At 42.1% G+C, this 17,977-nt stretch overlaps 1 protein-coding gene across 2 annotated transcripts in view; it reads right to left on the reverse strand.

Annotated features, from left to right (window-relative positions):
* Nucleotides 1-3,003: 3,003 nt before the first annotated feature.
* Nucleotides 3,004-17,977, reverse strand: part of LOC310995403 (exocyst complex component 3-like protein 2) — a 44,312-nt gene continuing 29,338 nt past the window's right edge. For both annotated transcript variants that reach the window (XM_083984454.1, XM_083984455.1), the window contains exons 4-15: nt 9,843-10,093; nt 9,471-9,737; nt 9,195-9,313; nt 8,946-9,060; nt 8,575-8,685; nt 7,942-8,042; nt 7,747-7,863; nt 7,462-7,597; nt 6,649-6,771; nt 6,296-6,451; nt 6,081-6,202; nt 3,004-5,398 (exon numbers count right to left, since the gene is read on the reverse strand). In XM_083984454.1, the coding sequence (XP_083840580.1) occupies nt 5,107-5,398; nt 6,081-6,202; nt 6,296-6,451; nt 6,649-6,771; nt 7,462-7,597; nt 7,747-7,863; nt 7,942-8,042; nt 8,575-8,685; nt 8,946-9,060; nt 9,195-9,313; nt 9,471-9,737; nt 9,843-10,093 (1,910 nt within the window). In that variant the 3' untranslated portion in view covers nt 3,004-5,106. The remainder of the gene's footprint in view (nt 5,399-6,080; nt 6,203-6,295; nt 6,452-6,648; nt 6,772-7,461; nt 7,598-7,746; nt 7,864-7,941; nt 8,043-8,574; nt 8,686-8,945; nt 9,061-9,194; nt 9,314-9,470; nt 9,738-9,842; nt 10,094-17,977) is intronic.

Here is a 17,977-nt window from a genome sequence, read left to right on the forward strand (position 1 = left end):
TCTATATCTGATCCTTTTTCAGTTTCCAGCACTAGTCCTGGTCCTGGTCCTAATCCTGGTTCTGATACTGTATCATCTCTCTGTGATTTGTAAATATGTTTGAACTCAACCGTTTTATATTTTTACTGTAAATGTCATCAGAGTATTTATTTAGCCTGAAATTAATGTTGGTGCTATTTGATGTTTCATTTGTTCGTTTTTATTTTATTTTGGTAAATGATGGTGTAGAGAAGCCCCGCCCCTCTCCATTCTCTGCCATAACAGTATGTATCGACAAAGGCAGACTGATTTATCAGGAAAACTATCCAAACAGACTATTTTTTGATCAAGCTTTATTTAAAGAAGAAACTTGTTTCTAGTGGTTTTATTCAGACTTTTTCAGAAACACGAGCACTCCAACATTTAACATAAAACTCAGACAATTTAACTACAGTTCCCATGGTGCTTTAAGAGGAGGCATGTGTTTAATGCTAAAGACCAAACACTGGTTTATGCTGTTAAAATGTGGAGTTGAGTTTGGATGTACACCCATGATAATCTTAGACAGGAACAGAAAATTAAGTGGGCGGGACTTCATTATTACCTGAAGAGGGTGAGGAGGGGGGGTGTCACTGTGTCCTCATTCTGTTTTTATTGTATTTAAATCTGTCTGTGATATTTTAATCTCTGTAGGAGGAAACTTCCCACTAACACTTGTGAAACATTTTACTCTGTGGACAGACGACTTCAATAAATCGCATCAAACTTTCACTTTGACTCTTTTACTGCAATTCCAACGAGTCAAGCCAAAGTAAACAATGACAGTGAAGACAGCACTAGATTATACTATAAGGGTCATTCCAGAATTGGAGGACATTTCATGTCCCACCCATTCATTTTCAATAAATCATGCATGAAATTCCAAAACTTGCATTTGTGGTGAAAATTATAATTACTCTGAGACAAAATATAAATATAGTTAAACAAAAACTGGTTCCAAAATATTATTTAAAATACAAAATAACTCTAAGCACCCCCTAAAATGGCCTTTTTCTCTTGTCCCACCCTCTTGATGGCCAACATGCATGTCAAATAAAGCGGTTAAAATAAGTTTAAAATTTTAATTTTTTTGTATGATTTTGTTGATTTATGTCTTTTGTAAGTGTAAAAACACTTAGTTTAATCATAAACATATTTTAAATAAAAGTAATTTTGCACTAAAGTTGTGTCCCTCAACATCCACGCAACCCTGTTACCAAAACCTTTTTAGCATAGAAGAAGAAGAAAAACAAGTATGAGACACATGACACAAAATAATTTGTATTATCAAACTGTTAGATAATAGCATGGGTAGACACAAGGTAAGTCCTCTCTTCTATTTTTCATATTTTTCATATTTTGTCTGCCCTGATTGAGTGCGTCACTCTAACCAATGCAACCCTGTTACTCATATTACCAGAATAAGGCAAAATATTTTCAAAGTTTTCTTTGTTCCTTTAAATAACTAAGTTTGTTCTCAACCTTACAGTAACATTACATTCCATAGCTAGCATCTTTCTTCTGCTAAACAGCTGACATAAGCATTGATTTGCAACCCTGTTACTTGCAACCCTGTTACTCCAGAGTAACAGGGTTGCGATTTATGTCATAATCTACAATCAAAAGTAATTAATCTATTCAACCCTGTTACTTTGTTCAACCCTGTTACTCTAATTTCAACCCTGTTACTGTGTAATTTATCTTAAAATTATCTTAAATGACTGTATCAGCTCATGAGGGTTTATCCTATTGTCATTTTGGTAGTGTGTATGATTATATTCATTATGTATTTTGGCAAATATTTATAGATAAATACTTATATAATACCTTTACAGGTTCCTGAGTATTGGTAACAGGGTTGCACCAAGCAGCACACACAATATATAGAATATCTAATAAAAAGTGTCACTTTGAGTCCTGAGCTGGCCAAACATAATTATTTGATGATTAATTACCTGTATTTCTTAAATATATAGCAGAAAATGATCAAATAAATAGTAAAATTTTGAGGTGTTTCAGTCCTTAAATGTCCTCCAATTCTGGAATGACCCATAAAGCTTCCGTTTGTAAGTTTAATATTGTTTCACAGCTAACATTAGCATTAGCAGCTATTTACGCACCAGTCTGGAAGAAATATTGTGATTCAACATTAAGTCCAGTCATGAGGAAATGCCAGTGTTATAACTCTTGTCTCTACCATTTCTTGTTCTTCTACTGAGGTCCCATGATCTGTCTCACTGTAGCTTACAGTCTGCCCTGATGAAGCAGTGCTGTTTAGAGGATTTATTATTATCGCCTCTCATATTATAAAGTCATTGATGACACTTGACACTTGGGCCTGTTGTCAACAAATAAAAACCACCCTCAACAGAAGAGCAAACTTCCAAACAGACCCTCCCATTAATTATCTTTTATAATCTCCTAAAACCTGACCATGCTCTCAATGTAGAGCAGCTTGACTGGACATGGCCAGGTACAGACATTTGACCTGTAACAGTATGTCTCAGGTCAGAATCAAACCAGAGACATGGTGATTACTTTGAATATATCTTCATCCACAAATCGAATTTTGTCAAAGTGTGACTATAAACTAGCTCTTACTATTAACTTTCTTTATCTGATCTCCTTCACAAATTGTAGGTGCAGCACTTAAAAGTTACACCGTGGGTCAGTTTTTTTAGTCATGTCCCAAACTGAATATGCAATACAAATGTCAAAGTGCTAAAATTTGCAATACATTACATTTACATTACATTATTCATATTATTCAAGTGTATTCATTATCCTAATTCTGTCCTCTGTGATATCAGGGGCTTTTCACCATCCAGTGGTGAGCCTCTGTAAGCAGCCACAGTTTTTACACTGTGGAAAATAAAAGTAACCCTAGCTTCTTTCATCTGTTGGCTCATCAGGTTGCTGGCAGGGGAAGTGGGGGAAAATCAAAGCACAACAGTGAACTGATGCATTTTATTGTGATGTGAAAGCTGATTTCTGTACAGAAAGAGTCATTCGTACTTCATACAGACATGAAGAACAGACAGATGTAGCTCTGATCTGAGAAAAATGAAATTCACACATCAAAACATTCCTTAATTCACCAATGTGATCTCCAAATAAAAAATGGCAGATTTTTATGGGATGTGAAGTTTGGGAGGAATTAAAATGCTGAAAAAAAATCATGATTTTTAAAATGAACAGCAGGAATTGAAAGTTGTTTCCTTAGCTAAAAAATGCAAAACCATAACATGAAATGTAAGGGAATGCAGAATAAATCAATAAAATATGAGACGATGTCTAATCCCAGCTAGTTCTGTGCCTCTAATGTTAACACAGTGAGCCCTCCTTTATCTAAACTTGAATCAACACCAGATACTCTGTAGTTAAAGTCTATTATTCTATCAGTAGAAAGAAATAATATATCTCTGTTTATATCTGAATCCCACTCATATAATGAACCTCATCACACCAAGGAGTTTGAGCTATACCCTATAATCACGGCTTTAAATACACAATCAGCAGACAGAGACTCTGATCTTTGTCTAGTACCTTTGATTAATACATGTCAACATCTGTGCAACAATAAAAAAAATAAAAAAAACTACCCAGTTTTGTCATGGAGCATCTCCAGATCCTGGGATTAGAAGCTCATCTCCTCTGAAAACCTGATCCCTAAAGGTCCCCAAAACAAATCCTAAATTTCATTGTGAATTCAGTCCTTTTGTGATCTTTGTCCCAGAATGCACTTCAGTCCAGAGTCCACCTCAGCAGAGAACAGCTTTCCTTTTATTGATCCTCTATAAAGTGCCTTTCAGTTCAAAATCCAGGAATCCAGCAGTTTGCCCTGATGTCAGTCATGCAGCTGTACATGTTTAAGACTCTTTAATCTAATCTGAAAATAATGGAACATATGATTTAATACAAACATGAACTGTGATCCTGTTAAACGTGTTCAATCAACATCAAAACTGCAACAACTAAAATCTCTCAAGGATATGATTTTAAATCACATTACAGAAATTGTATACATCATTAAGGCCTGGTCACGGGTCAGTTCCTCACACACAGTCACTTTATTTAGATGGAATCACTGCTGTTGAATGTTACACATATATCATAGTGTATATGACACAGTAAAAACAGCTCCACCTGAAGAGGCTACAACGATAACATCAGAGACCAGTCACAGGTGTTATTATGTTACTGTAACATCAAATGGAAGTTTACAACCTCCGTTCGGTGGCTCTGTCACGGTCGTTTGCTGCAACTGATCAAATGAAAGCGTGTTACATGTTTTGATTGTCGGTGTCAGAGGCTGGTGACACACAACGTAAGCACTCGGTGGACTACTTCAGTTCAGCCTTGTGTGATCTACAACGGCTACAAAGGGCCACAGCGCCGCAGACAGAATCCTTCTGAAGGATGTGGTGCCTGATTTGGGAAACAGCTTATGAGTCCATTACAATGAGTACTGTCACTATACATCTGGACAGCGCAACAAAGTGGTAAAGTCACAATATAATGGTCTGTATAGGCAGCATTAGTAAGTAACACGGCATGCCCCATTTGCAAATGGCCAAATAACAAGTTGTCTCTATATAACCAAGCTGTTTAGTGAGGACAATAATGAATTTTGTTGTGACCAGGCCTAAATCCACCTGTAGAAAAATCACATGTGAACTTTGAACCCAAATGAATTATTTTCCATCCTCAGATTTCAAATTTTAATTGAAGAAATCCCAGATTCAGAGGTGAATTTCTGACTTCAGATCAGTTTGAGCTGATTCCCTTCTTGAGAGAGACAGAGTGTCAGAGGAGCCTATTCAGTCCAGTTCTGTCCTCAGTTATCTCTGTTATGTCCTTTAATCACCCTCATTGTTTCATGCATTCCCTGCTGCTTCTTGGTAACGTGAAGAGAGAGGGAGAAAAGGTCCGTTTGGTGGATGTTGTTGAAGCAGCAGCCCAATGCAAGAATCCAGTCGGTGTCAGTTTAGTGGATAATAATCATGACTAGAGTTAAATTAGAAATAAAAAACACCCTTAGTGTGTCAGGGGTGTCTTGGAAAAACTAAAATCTTGGCACCCAGATTGTCAGAGAACATCGTCTGGGTTTTCCTGAACAGGTGTTCTGGTTTTACGGCGGCGTGGGCGCAGCGTGGTGAAGCAAGATGAGGCGGTGAGGGCGATGCGGCTCAGGCCCACGTTCAGACAGTGGACCTCAGAGGTGACCGGCACCTCGGAGAAGAGGGCGCGGTCCCGAGAGAGCCGGGCCGAGCCGCTGCCGTCGCTGCTCTCGATGTCTTTGACGATGTTGATGATCTCCTGGCGCTCCGCCTGCCGAGTCATTCCCCGGATGTTCAAGATGGCCGACACGTGCTTCTTCCTGTACACAGAGAGCACGGATCATGAGAGAGATGCGGTGACTAGAGTGAGGAATGAACACAACTGTTTCAGCTAAGGTAAGCTCTGTTGGTCAATGGTCAATGACAGTGATGGCATTATGTTTCGACTGAACAAAGTTTGCACTGTTGCATTTCAAGAATAAAACATAAACAGCTGATTCACATTCTAAAGTTATAAAGGAGGCTGTAACATGTACGATTAATGAGGTCAGAGTTTGTTTATTAACACGTGTCCTGCTGGCTGCAAGAACTGCTCTTGAATGCAGCCTGAAGAGTACTCTTGTGCTTCAGGTAACTTTACCTCCATAACAGACTGTGTATCAGGCATCATCTCACAACTGTACCTGAACTACTGTATATTCCTATAAGATCAGAGATAAGACATTTCTTCTTTAACCACTTTAAACTTGAGCCATATCTAAATCAGTGTTCTTCTCTGTGCTTGTATCTCCGCATACCGAAGCACAGATCACATATCAGGGAGTATTCTCGATTCACCCATTTTATCAAGGGTGCATCTGCACATGACTTGTGTGGACTTGAGACAGCAACTGTTTATTCCATAATATTGGTTAGGGTTAGGGTTTCTGATGCTGATTTTACATCCATGTACTGTACGGCCAATGTCCATTAGAAAAGAGAAGGAGTAGGACAGGTTTGTACCTGACGTCTGGAAACTCTCTGACCAGAACTCCCACCTCCATCTGGATGGAGGGGACATCCTCCAGCTGGATAATCTCTGAGATGTGAGACAGAGCGCTGTCCAACCAGCTGGATGGAGACTCCTGGCAGAGAGAGAGAGAGAGAGAGAGACGGTCAAGCGGACAGATGGACTGAGGAGGTGAATGTCATCATGACCTTTGAGTCTGAACACTGACCAGGTCTTTGAAGAGGACTTTGATCTGTGTGCCTTCATCTCTGAGCCGACCAGCCATCCTCTTCCTCATCTTCATTGAGGTGCAGATGATTCTTCCTCGCATGACCGAGCGAAGGTACTCCATCACCACCCGCCGGTGGACCTCCGCCACCAGCAGCTGAGGGCGGAGACAGAGAGAGAGAGAAAGAAAGAAAGAGAGAAAGAAAGAAAGAAAGAAAGAAAGAAAGAAAGAAAGAAAGAAAGAAAGAAAGAAAGAAAGAAAGAAAGAAAAGGCAAGCGAGAGAAATGATCATAGAGAATAACCTGCATCTGCTCTCAGTTATGGTTTCTCTTTGTTCAGGTGTGTGTGTGTACCTGGTATGGAGGGCTGTCCATTCTGTGATACTTCTTGAAGTAATCTTTGATCAGAGCTTCGATCTGCTCGTACGGCTCTGTGTTACTAAGCCACTTCCTCTTCACCAGCCGCTCAAAGAAAGGCTGAAACAAACGCACACATACGCACACTTTATGATGATTTTCTTCCCAACTGTCACACCTCAAATCAAAGACAATTGATGAAGCCAAAAAAGCGTTCCTAAGTTTTGTCTCGGTTTGCATCCAAAAACATCTAAAACATCTTTTGTGCTAAATAAATAATCTCCAGTTACTATCCTCCCAAAGAAACTGAGCATTAGACCAGAGTCCACCCATAGATCCATCACAAAGTATCAGTATCAATACAATTAAAATATCAATACTAATTTAGTGGAATTTGTTATTTTTGTGATTGATTGAAATGTTTTCATTGTGAAACTGCACATAAAACAGACCTGTGAGGTTAAATACAGCCAAAATAAGTAACCAAAATACTAACCAAATATGATGTACTGTGTCTATTAAATCAAATCATTAACTTAACTAAACTAAAGTAAATGTTGACTTCCACTAATCAAATCTAACAGAACTGAACTTATGGGACTATAAATCAACAGTCTTTCTCTTCGTCATAGACTCCAAAAGGCTGAATAAACACTCTTTACAAAATAAAAGAAGGATTCAAAATCAAATTGAACATGTAGAGACAGAGGAGGTGAAGTGACTGTACGATAAACACTGAGTCCACTGTTCACTGGCTTTAAGTGACTGACTGGTGTGTGTGTGTGTGTGTGTGTGTGTGTGTGTGCATACCCTGATGTGCAGGTAAAGCCGTTCAGACAGGACTCTGACTCCCTGCTGCACGACGTGGTCCAGAGCTTTGTTGGCTCGACGCAGAGAGTCCTCACTGACTGACGGGTCACACTGAGCACAGCGCTGCACGAAGCCTCTAAACACACACACACACACACTGATGAGAAACTAGAAGTTCTTGCTCCTGATACCTTTATTTTCTCCACTGAGGAACCAGCTGATGAGATAAACTCTGGGAGCCTGAATGAAGCTGAGGCTCTGGTGCAGGAGCGAGTTTGTCTCTACCTGAAGGGAGGGCAGCAGTTGACCAGGGCGATGGTCTTGGACACGTATCCATCCTCACTGTCTCCAAACATGCCGTTCTGCACCTTTTCATGGAACATCTCAACTTTCTTCTGGAAACTAAAAGACAGCACAAGTCATGATCACTCTGTGTGTGTCTATGTGTATGTGTGTGTGTGTACAGGTGTGTGTGTGTACCTGTAGAAGAAGTCAGCCAGTCCGTTGAGGCTGCACTGAGCCACTCTGGAGCCCAGACTCCTGTTGATGGAGGCAGACCGCTCCAAATCCACCTGCAGCCTCTGAAAAACAACACACACACAGTCAGTGTAGTGACCTCTTTTAATGACAACAACTGACAACAAATGGTGACTTTAATTTGAACACAACCTCTCTCAATATGCTCACAAAGCTGCACAACACTAATGAGACCAACACTTGATCCAAATATGCAACTAGATCAGTGGTGGCCACTAGAGGACAGCAGCTGGTTCCACTGGATCTCAGTGTGTGTGTGTGTGTGTGTGTGTGTGTGTGTGTGTGTGTGTGTGTGTGTGTGTGTGTGTGTGTGTGTGTGTGTGTGTGTGTGTGTGTGTGTGTGTGTGTGTGTGTGTTAGAGAGAGAGAGACCAGGAAGTGCTCACTGTTGACTTTGGCTGCAGTTGAAGGACACAATCAGAAAACAATCAGTGTACAGATGCAGTGGAATCCACCCTTATGTAACACACGTTGCTCTGATTCAATAACCTTTATTTAAACAGACAGGAAGCTGCTGGGTGGAGTCAGACATACACCTCACCCCCTCAGACCAGAGGGTGGCTTTGGGTGTGTGTACCTGTATGACGGTCTTGGCCAGAGTGATCTGATACTCCTCGATGTGCAGAGTCTCCAGCCACCTCTTCTCCTCCTCGTCCAGGACCTGACTGAGCTCTGTGGTCACGTTAGCCTGTAGAGAGAGGAGCCAGGCATCAAAACAAACACACCTCAAGTTTAACATCACAATAGCAATCATAGATGCACTAGAAGATATTTTTTTTGTTTGGTCCTAATAATTAATGGTAGAAAAGATCATTTATCAGGGAGGAAAAACATAAAAAAACAGCAATACAACAAATTTCAAGAACAGAGATTCCTCATCAATCCTACATGAAAAATGAGAGTGTGTCTATGTCCACGTGTGTGAATGTGTGCGTGCGTGTGTCTCACCCTGACAGAGTTGAGACAGTCCAGCTCCAGTCTGTCCACAGTCTCTGACGACAGCAGGGGACTGAGCTGAGAGCGGCAAAAAGGACTTGTGATACACACAGTCCCCAGGACATCTCTGTAACAACACACATAGAAAACACAAAAACATGACGCCCACAGAAACACACATTTACACAACCTTTCTCAGAAAAACCAGGGACCTCTGAAGGAACTGGATCTGATGTCACAGACACTCAACTGGTGGTGTACCTGTCGTATATGTTGTGCAGCCAGTCCAGCAGAGAGTAGATGTCAGTGATTTCCATCTGGTTGTCAGTTATGGCTTCCAGTTGCCTGGCGACCGCCTGGTGGTAACTCTGCACATACACCTAGCGGATCAAAGGTTAAAGTTGGATGAATTTAGAAAGTCACCTGATTCGTCCTCTGAGGATCATGAATGTTTGATGTGAACCGATCAAACAGTTGATGAGACGGACCACAGATGTTCACATACACCAGCTGTTCCTGTGTCCAGATGTGTCTCACCTGGAAGGCCTGGAACTCTTCGGGGTAGATGGAGACCACATTCCTGTTGGCAGCCCCCAAGTCCTCCACCACACGAGCTCGCAGTCGGCTCAGGTATCCATCCAGCTCCCCGGCTGTGAACTCTGCTCTCTCAGGCAGAGAGGCCTCTGCTGCCTCCTCCACCGCCTCCCTCCACCTCTGCTTCAGCCGCCGAGGCCTCGGGCCCCCAAGAGCAGCTCCCTCTGTGACGGCCCAATCTTTGTCTGCCTTTTCTTCCTGCTCCAGCACCTGCACACACACCGATACGTGAGGTCATGCACTGACACCTTTGACCACCATTGCAACCATGGCAGCAGCAGCAGCAGCAGCAGCAGCAGCAGCAGCATCCCTCACCTGAACCACCAGGCCCAGGTTCGGCCCAGCTGTGGAGGACCTCAGAGACTCCCTGACCACGGCCCACAGCTCCTTCTGCAGCTCCTCGTACAGCAGCTCCACATCCTTCGCCTTCCTCCGCCCGCCATCTTTGACGGAGCTGTCCTCCGGCTCAGTGGTGGACGACTCGTTACACTCCTGCTCCAGCTCCAGGATGTGAGAGTCGGCCAGGAGCAGGTCTCGCTTTTTCACCAGCTGCAGGATCTCCAGCACTGAAGCACACAGAGACACAAAGAGACTGGTTCAGACTGTATCTGTCCCTCTGACCTCACTAATGACTGTGTCTGGTCAGAGGTCAAAGTGACGTCCAGCACACGTTCTGTCTGTGTGCTGCTGCTGCGGCTGCAGGCAGGACCAGTGCTGCGGATCTTAGTCTGGATATATGGAAAGGATGGTGCAGAGAGGGAGCCAGGTACATTACTTCAGTTTGCATAGTTAGATTTACAATGATACACTGAGTGGGACAACCCTCAGAAGGCAGGTGGGGGTGGGGGCCACGTACCCCTGCCCCCCCTGTGATTTCTACCCATGATAACAGGAAATATTTAGTTTGTGAAGCTTTTAATGGCTCTTGCTACATTTCTAACTGATACAGTCAACATGTTATATACTGTACTGTAGAGGTAAGCTTGCCTGCTCTTTGTCTACTTTTTTGATTCTGTTTAAAATGAATTGAATTATCTCTACTGCACGTGATAATTAATATTAAAATATTGCAAATCATTCTGTGTAAAGCTTCTTCCACTCGTGTTCTACGTGACGTGTTCTCAGTGAGATCTGCAGGTCACTGCTGAGACAGTGTCGACCTCAAAGGTCAGAGACTCCACAATGAAACTCTTCATTCTGACTGATTAGCATTAACAGCTGCTCATCAAGTCCCACGCACACACGCTCAAAGACACCCAGGCGTGTGTCCTTTCTGGCTTGACTGAGCTCTGAAGGACGGTTCGTTTGATTTGAACATCAAAGCAACCTCAGGAGGACGGAGCTGGAGGTTCCCACAGAATCACTGATCAGGTTTTCTGTTTCAGCTCCACATATTAACAGGCTGAGCATGTTCAGACACACACACATCACATCTGAGCCAATTTCAGATCAGGCAGGCCACGTTCAGGTCTTTGTATGCTGAAGTACATGGATCACATGTGTGTAGGATTGTGCAGCATAGAGAAGGTTAAAGCTGAGGACAGATCTAACAGCACCAGCTTTAGATGATGTTAGAGTAAACCTCTGGGTTCTGTTTGTTTTTGGTTGCATGATTTATGTGTATCTTTATTGGAGTTTGGTGAGAAGTGAACCAACCTTTTTCCTCTGAGACCAAACTGACAAAGACAAAACAAAGTGTTGTTGAGAACACTGTTCTCCTTGGGATGGTGACCACGGACTCTGACTGAAAGCTTCTCATGCTGCCAATAAGATCTGAGCTCATTTTAAGCAGAAACCATTTAAACAAGTTGTATATCTAAATGTAGGTTTGTCAGTTAAAGTTTGGAGTCCAGCCGGCTCCTTCCACCACGGACCAGACACATGAGAGACCAGGAGACAAGGGAGGTAAACAGGGTGTTTCACTGAGGTCAGTGTTTACTGTCCGTCTGTGTGAGGTCATTCAGGGAGGATCCTCTTTCTGACCTTCAGAGCTGTGACGATGTCACACCAGCACTGCGATGACATCGTCCAAGCTCATTCAGACCAACCTGACACAGACAGAGGAGCGTTCCTGTGACAGATTCTAACGTCAGCGCTGTGGTGCCAATCATCGTTAGCCACACACACCCCGGTCATAATTACAACCACATTCTGTTGACTTCAGTATAAACCAGTGACACACTGGTTACTGGTGGCAGAGACAACTGGAGGAGCTGTTACTGGAAGAAAACCTGAGTTCGGGTTTAGGGTTGGAGGTTTATTCTGGAGGGATATCAGAGATAATGAAATCCTCAGGAAGTGGGAGTCACACTGAATCAGACCATTTATCACTTAGTCACCTCACACAACATCAGCTCCTGTCTCCATGAGTGAATTACGAAGTGCTACCGACAGGAACGAAACTAGTCAAACCAGAAACAGACTGATGCTGATAAACAAAGAGGAAATGTGACTCAGTTTTTCATCACATTATAATACTGCAGCCACGAGATAATACACACTCTCAGGAAGTACACACACAAACACAGAGCGGGACAGGAAATGATGTCTTCTCCGACATCTACTGCTGCGTCAGAAAAGACCTTCGCCAAGGCTAACTCTTTCAAAGTAAAAGTTTGAGTGCGTGTGTGTGTTGGTGAGAGACAGTGAGGATGTTGGACTTCCAGATGTTGATGTCTCCTTTGTCCGCCTCAATGTTGACACCGGAACACACACACACACACACACACACACACACACACACACACACACACACACACACATAGAACAATGTGAGCAGATGATCAGTTCAGGTTATTTGGTTGTTTAGTTCAGCTGGGATTAGCTGAACCAGTGTGATTGGGCTCAGACTGTTTCCTCTCGTACAGAGTCTACTTCCTGCCTCGTGTTTCTGTAAACTGTCCTGTTGATTCTCTCTGAAAAGATGAAACATGTCTGTGAGGTTCTTCAAAACAATGGCAGCAGCAGTTTATAAAAATACAAAACTCTCATACTTTGTGATGAAGACAGTGAACAGGTTACATTGCCATGTGCACACTGACTGTCTGGTGTAAAACTCATGGTGGAACAGTTGAACTCCACTGGTAACAAAAGGTGCAGATGTAAGAGAGCCCTGGAGAGCAGGAAAGAAGCTGCTGAGTCAGTCAACTGTGTGTGTGTGTGTGCAGTTTAAGACGGTACCTATACAAGTGTGTTTCATGTGCACACTCAGCATGCATGTGTATGAGAGAGGGTGAACAGTGGCAGTATTGTGGTAGTGTGTGCAGCCTGTAACCTGAGCTATGTGTTCACATTTTTCTTTTCTCAGAGAGCCACTCACTCCTCTGACGTCTCACGACTCCGCAGCTTCTCATCTGAACTGTGATGTCTCCCCACACCAGACCAGAATGTCTCTCTCAGTCTCTGTAGAGGAGGACATGAGGGCATGATGAACCTCAAACTGATGTGAGATAAACACAGACCATCAGTCAGTGTTAGCACAGACCAGCTTCTTTGTTGCAGGATCAAACAGGAACATATTCCTGTTAACCTCTTCTTCATCCACTGATACACTCCTCTATAAATGCTCAATAAAGTAAACAACACCACAGAATCTGCTCTGGGCGGAGGATGTTGGAGCTGCAGCATGAGATCACCCTAGAGCTGTACCAACTATGATGCTGGTGGAGTGGACACATGCTTCTGACCCACAGCAGTAGTTCAGCAGGCAGCATGCTGCATCCTTCAGTCGCTGACGACACGTTGTATACGTAGCTGTCTGTGCTGTTTAATGTGAACCACTGTGTGATGGTGAATGAGTGTAAATAAATCAGGTAGGCCTACTCTATGCTTTCTATACACATTGGGCGCTATATTGTTTGCTTACATGATCCGTTCGGCTGAACTACTGCTACTTAAAGTTCCTAGAGTCTATACAAGTATTTTTGTTATGATGCCCCTAGCTCTTGGAATGCGTTACAGCACATCCTGAGATTGGACGCGCTCCCTTCACTCACTGAGTTACTTACTTGGTCATGGATAACTGTGTTTCCATTTGTAACTGTTTCAGATGACTGTCTTTCTTGTTTCTTGTTAACTGTATATTGTCATGTAATCACTTCAAATGACGGTAACCACTGTCAATATTTTAATTGGTTTGTAAACTCGATGACATTGAAAATGAGGGCAACCTCAATGTCTCTCGAGAATAAATAAAGGTTATAATAATAATAATATCATAATCAATCCTCTTCCATAGAAATTCAGTGAATAACTAGTCCCATAGCTTTAAGAAAACTCAGGCAAATTATCACTGAAGATCACTGATCAATGGTGCACTTTGGAGTTTGTTAGAGATTCAAATAACCCCGGTGATGTAAATGGCAAAATACTGTGAAAAGTTTCCCATGGAGAATGACCATAAAAATACCAAACCCACCCATTTTAGGAGCCCGCTGATTCGTCATACTTGTCAAAAATGATCAAGATCAAAAATGTTCCAACAGCTTCTTTTGTATCACACAATTTATTTTTTTTGTGTCGTCAATCCCCCACTGTATAACACACAGTATATTAGACTCAGATCTGAAGCGCTTGCCAAAAACAGAGTTGAGGACCTTTTTGTATGTATGTGTGTGTGTGTGTGTGTGTGTGTGTGTGTGTGTGTGTGTGTGTGTGTGTGTGTGTGTGTGTGTGTGTGTGTGTGTGTGTGTGTGTGTTGACAGAACAGAAGCCACTCTATATGTGCCAGATAAGTGATTATCAGTGTGTAAGTGTGTGTAAGTGTCTGACAGGAAGTCATCGGCAGTAGACAGTTGGTCAGTGAAGGGCCTGCTAATGATTGACAAGTCCTGAGTGTGAGCCTCCTATTAACACACTGTGCTGAGCTACACTCGACAATATGCAACTAATATACAGTTTACACAACTCTAACCTGAGTGTGGTGAGTCCAGCGACCATGCAGCCGTGGACTTCCTGTTTCATGTTTCACCTTCTGACTGAAACCTGCAGCGACTCGCCAACAAATCACCCGAAGGGTTGCTGCTGGTAACATGACCATGGATTAATGAAACGCATACGCGCACAGACACACACACACGTACACAGCAAACTCCTGCCTCGCTCGCTCTCTCTGTCTCTCTCTCTCTGTGTAAGGAACACTGAGCTTGTCTTTCATCGCTCTCTCCCTTGCTTCACTTCCAATCTAAACTCTCCCTTCAGACTGAATGAAGGTCAATCGGAGTCCAGCAACAACACCACCGCTGAAGAAGTCACCTGAGCTCCATGGCCTGTATTCACAAAGTATCTTAAAGTCAAAGCATGGCTGATTTAGGAGAAACTCCTAAAAATACTGAGTGTCAGTCCTAACTTTAGGACCATGTTCTGAAAACCTTCCACCAACCACTCAATGTGGAGGAAACAGTGATGGTTGTGGAGTTGGTGCGTGAAGCAGTAACACCTGCTACCAAGTGAAACAAGCAAATCAGAGCTAGAGAAATAAAGCAGCTTCATGGCAGCGCTCTGCCTGCTCTGATTGCTGACATACATGGAACCTATGGAAAAATAACTTTACCTTGAACTGGAGTAATGTTTGACCTTGAGGATCTAGTGGGACTCAAGTAATGCAGCGGCTGTGTACTTTGTCCACCACTGGTTGATGTAATAACCATGCACGACACGTCTAGCGCATGAGAGGAGCTGCAGGAGAGCTGAAGAGGAAAGAAATGCTGGTTGTTGGGACAGTTCTCTGGCTCTGCCATGGTCCTCTATGGTTGTTTAGTCCTTGGTTGCTGCTTCTGTTCTGTTTCTCCTCAGGTAATGGTAGGTCGAGTTACCACCATATTGTTTCTGTGTTTGGTTTGGTTTGGTTGTTGGTTTATACATACATACAGCACCACCTCTCAGTTCTCACATCCACTCACTAACTGACTCCCCATACATTTAATTGACATATTTGGTTAAATAAATATAATTGATTATTCATTGAGCTTACTCCTTAGAGGTGGGTTGAAGGTTTATGTAAACGCCGTCAGAAGACAGTGGTGTAGCTTAGCACACTGATCATTCAACCAGGAAATCAAAGCTACAGAAGCAACGTACCAAAGTTTCGTTCAGCTAAACAGTGACATGGACCTCACCGATGCTGGACACCGGGGAACTGGTTGTTCCTGACAGTGTGAGGTGTGAGCAACACCTTGAAACATGGTGAGAGTCCAGTTGTTACTTCAGCGGTCTGTCACACACACAGTCACACACTGATGGTGAGCAGTTTGTCAGAGTACAAAGACAATGAAACAAGATGGAGACAACAGAGACAACAAAGTTTACTCCAAACAGAAGCTCAGACAAATATTTAATTTCATAACAACTCACTTCTCTACGTGGGCTGACTGACCCACAACACAGCACAGTACACACACACACAGTAAACTAATCTGCTGACGTAGTTCATCTGCAACTGAAAACAAGCCCTCATCTGACATGCAGACACACACACACTGGAGTTGACAGACTACACTGTAAAAAATGACTGTGAAATTTACATAAAAACTATGTAAAATCACTACAGAAAAGTATTGTAAACCCCAAAACATTTACTTTTTGTTTAAATCACAGCGAACATTTGTAAACTATTAAAACAGAATGTTTTATTATATTTACAACAACAACATGTGATTTTAATCACATTTATTTGTGAAAACTACAAATATTGGTAACAACAACTGAGAAATACTGTAATACTCATAACAAAACAATTTTGTTAATTTGACAGGCAAATATTGTAAAAACTATAGTTATATCGTCAGGCACTGAGATGGTTATAAGAAGTCAGCGTCAGCTGAGTAAAAGGTAACTACTGAGCATCTGTGATACAATGCAAACTGTGTGTAACTGCCTCACATGTGACACACCACTTGGCAGAGCATGGTGAGGGAGGAACAACACGGTTGGTTGTCTCCGCATTTGGTTAATTTAAGTTAATTAAAGAGCTAAAACGTAAACAAAGAAGACAAAGAGAGAAGACAAGATTGAGGCCTTATGATAGAGTGCAGTCTACGAGGTATGTTTATTGGTGTAAGGGTGTAAGCGAGGGTAGAGGATGTTGTTATGTGTTATGTTATATGCCATGTAAAGCCCTTTGAGACAAACTGTTTGTAAAAACGGGCTGTACAAATAAAATTGCCTTGCCTGGCCTTGCCTAATTGTGTAAATTGTATTAAGCTACAGGCTGTGCATTATTGTGTTTATTTAATTATTTACTTACTTTCTTTTCTCTTCAGTATTTACGGGGTGGTCGGTGACTATAAATAAACCCTGTTTTTGAAAACGATCTCGGGCCTCATGCTTACTACCTAGAGGAACTACACTGTGAACTGTGAAATCATCCACTCACCACTTTATTGGATTTATTGAAAATAATTGACATCATTACCTGACAGGGATTTCATCATATATAAATAATGGTGTTAACCTTTACAGCCTCCTGATAACCTTCACATGTATAGGAGGATGACGGGGCAGTGCTGTACATGAGCATTCATATTTTTGTGAATGCTGAACTCAACAAATCAGTTTATAAATGATGAAAGAGAATGTGAGTGAATTTGAAGTGAATGCTGTGCCCCCAGCATCCACAGTATGGTGCTGCACTACAGACAGAACAGATGCATTTACTGCTGCTGAGGACAGTTTGAATAAACATTTGGAGCATTTTTATCAACAATCAACAAAGATTAAGAATAATCACAAATTGTGAGGCCAGGGGCGTTGCAACAGGGCAGGCAACCGTAATGTACTGTAATTGCCGACAGTCCCAAGCTGATGATCCCAAGCCAATATTGGTCCATATTAATGACAACATGATGTTGCCAATGGCTGTGTACAAAGAACATTGTTATTGTATGCGCTGCATAACTGCATACAATAAGTTAGTGCTGCCAATGTAAATTTCTTCCATTAGCAGTAGAATAATGCATTTGTTATCAATGCTAACAGTGATGTCAACATCAATTCTTCTGTCAGCAGAACAGCCTGTTCTGTTCACACTATTACTAATTTGTTTTTGGAAGAGGAAGATATTATATATTGGTGGTGATGGTAGGCGGGGGTTGGGGATGGGGGGGTTCAGGCCTCCATAGAGTCTAGAAACACCCATGCTCACAGCATTTTGTAAAAGACATCTAATTTTTTCACTTTCAGTATATAATTATACATTATTTAAGTTGTAAATTACTCAGTATTCTTTTCATCATTTTCATAATTTAGTTTGAATGTAATTCCTTTCTGTGAGAACTGAGTTTGGCAGTGGCAGTAATTTAGGGCTGTTGATGGAGGTAATTTTATTTATTTTAACAGAACAGCGAACTAAAAAAAAAAAGGAACAAATGAACACTTCATTTTTGGAACCGAGGACAAAACTTTAACGAAAGGAGCTATGAATCTGAGCTAGTTCATTTTCAACTTGAACTGGC

Source organism: Trachurus trachurus (genome assembly GCF_905171665.1).
Source record: "Trachurus trachurus genome assembly, chromosome: 13".
Classification (NCBI taxonomy): Eukaryota; Metazoa; Chordata; class Actinopteri; order Carangiformes; family Carangidae; genus Trachurus; species Trachurus trachurus.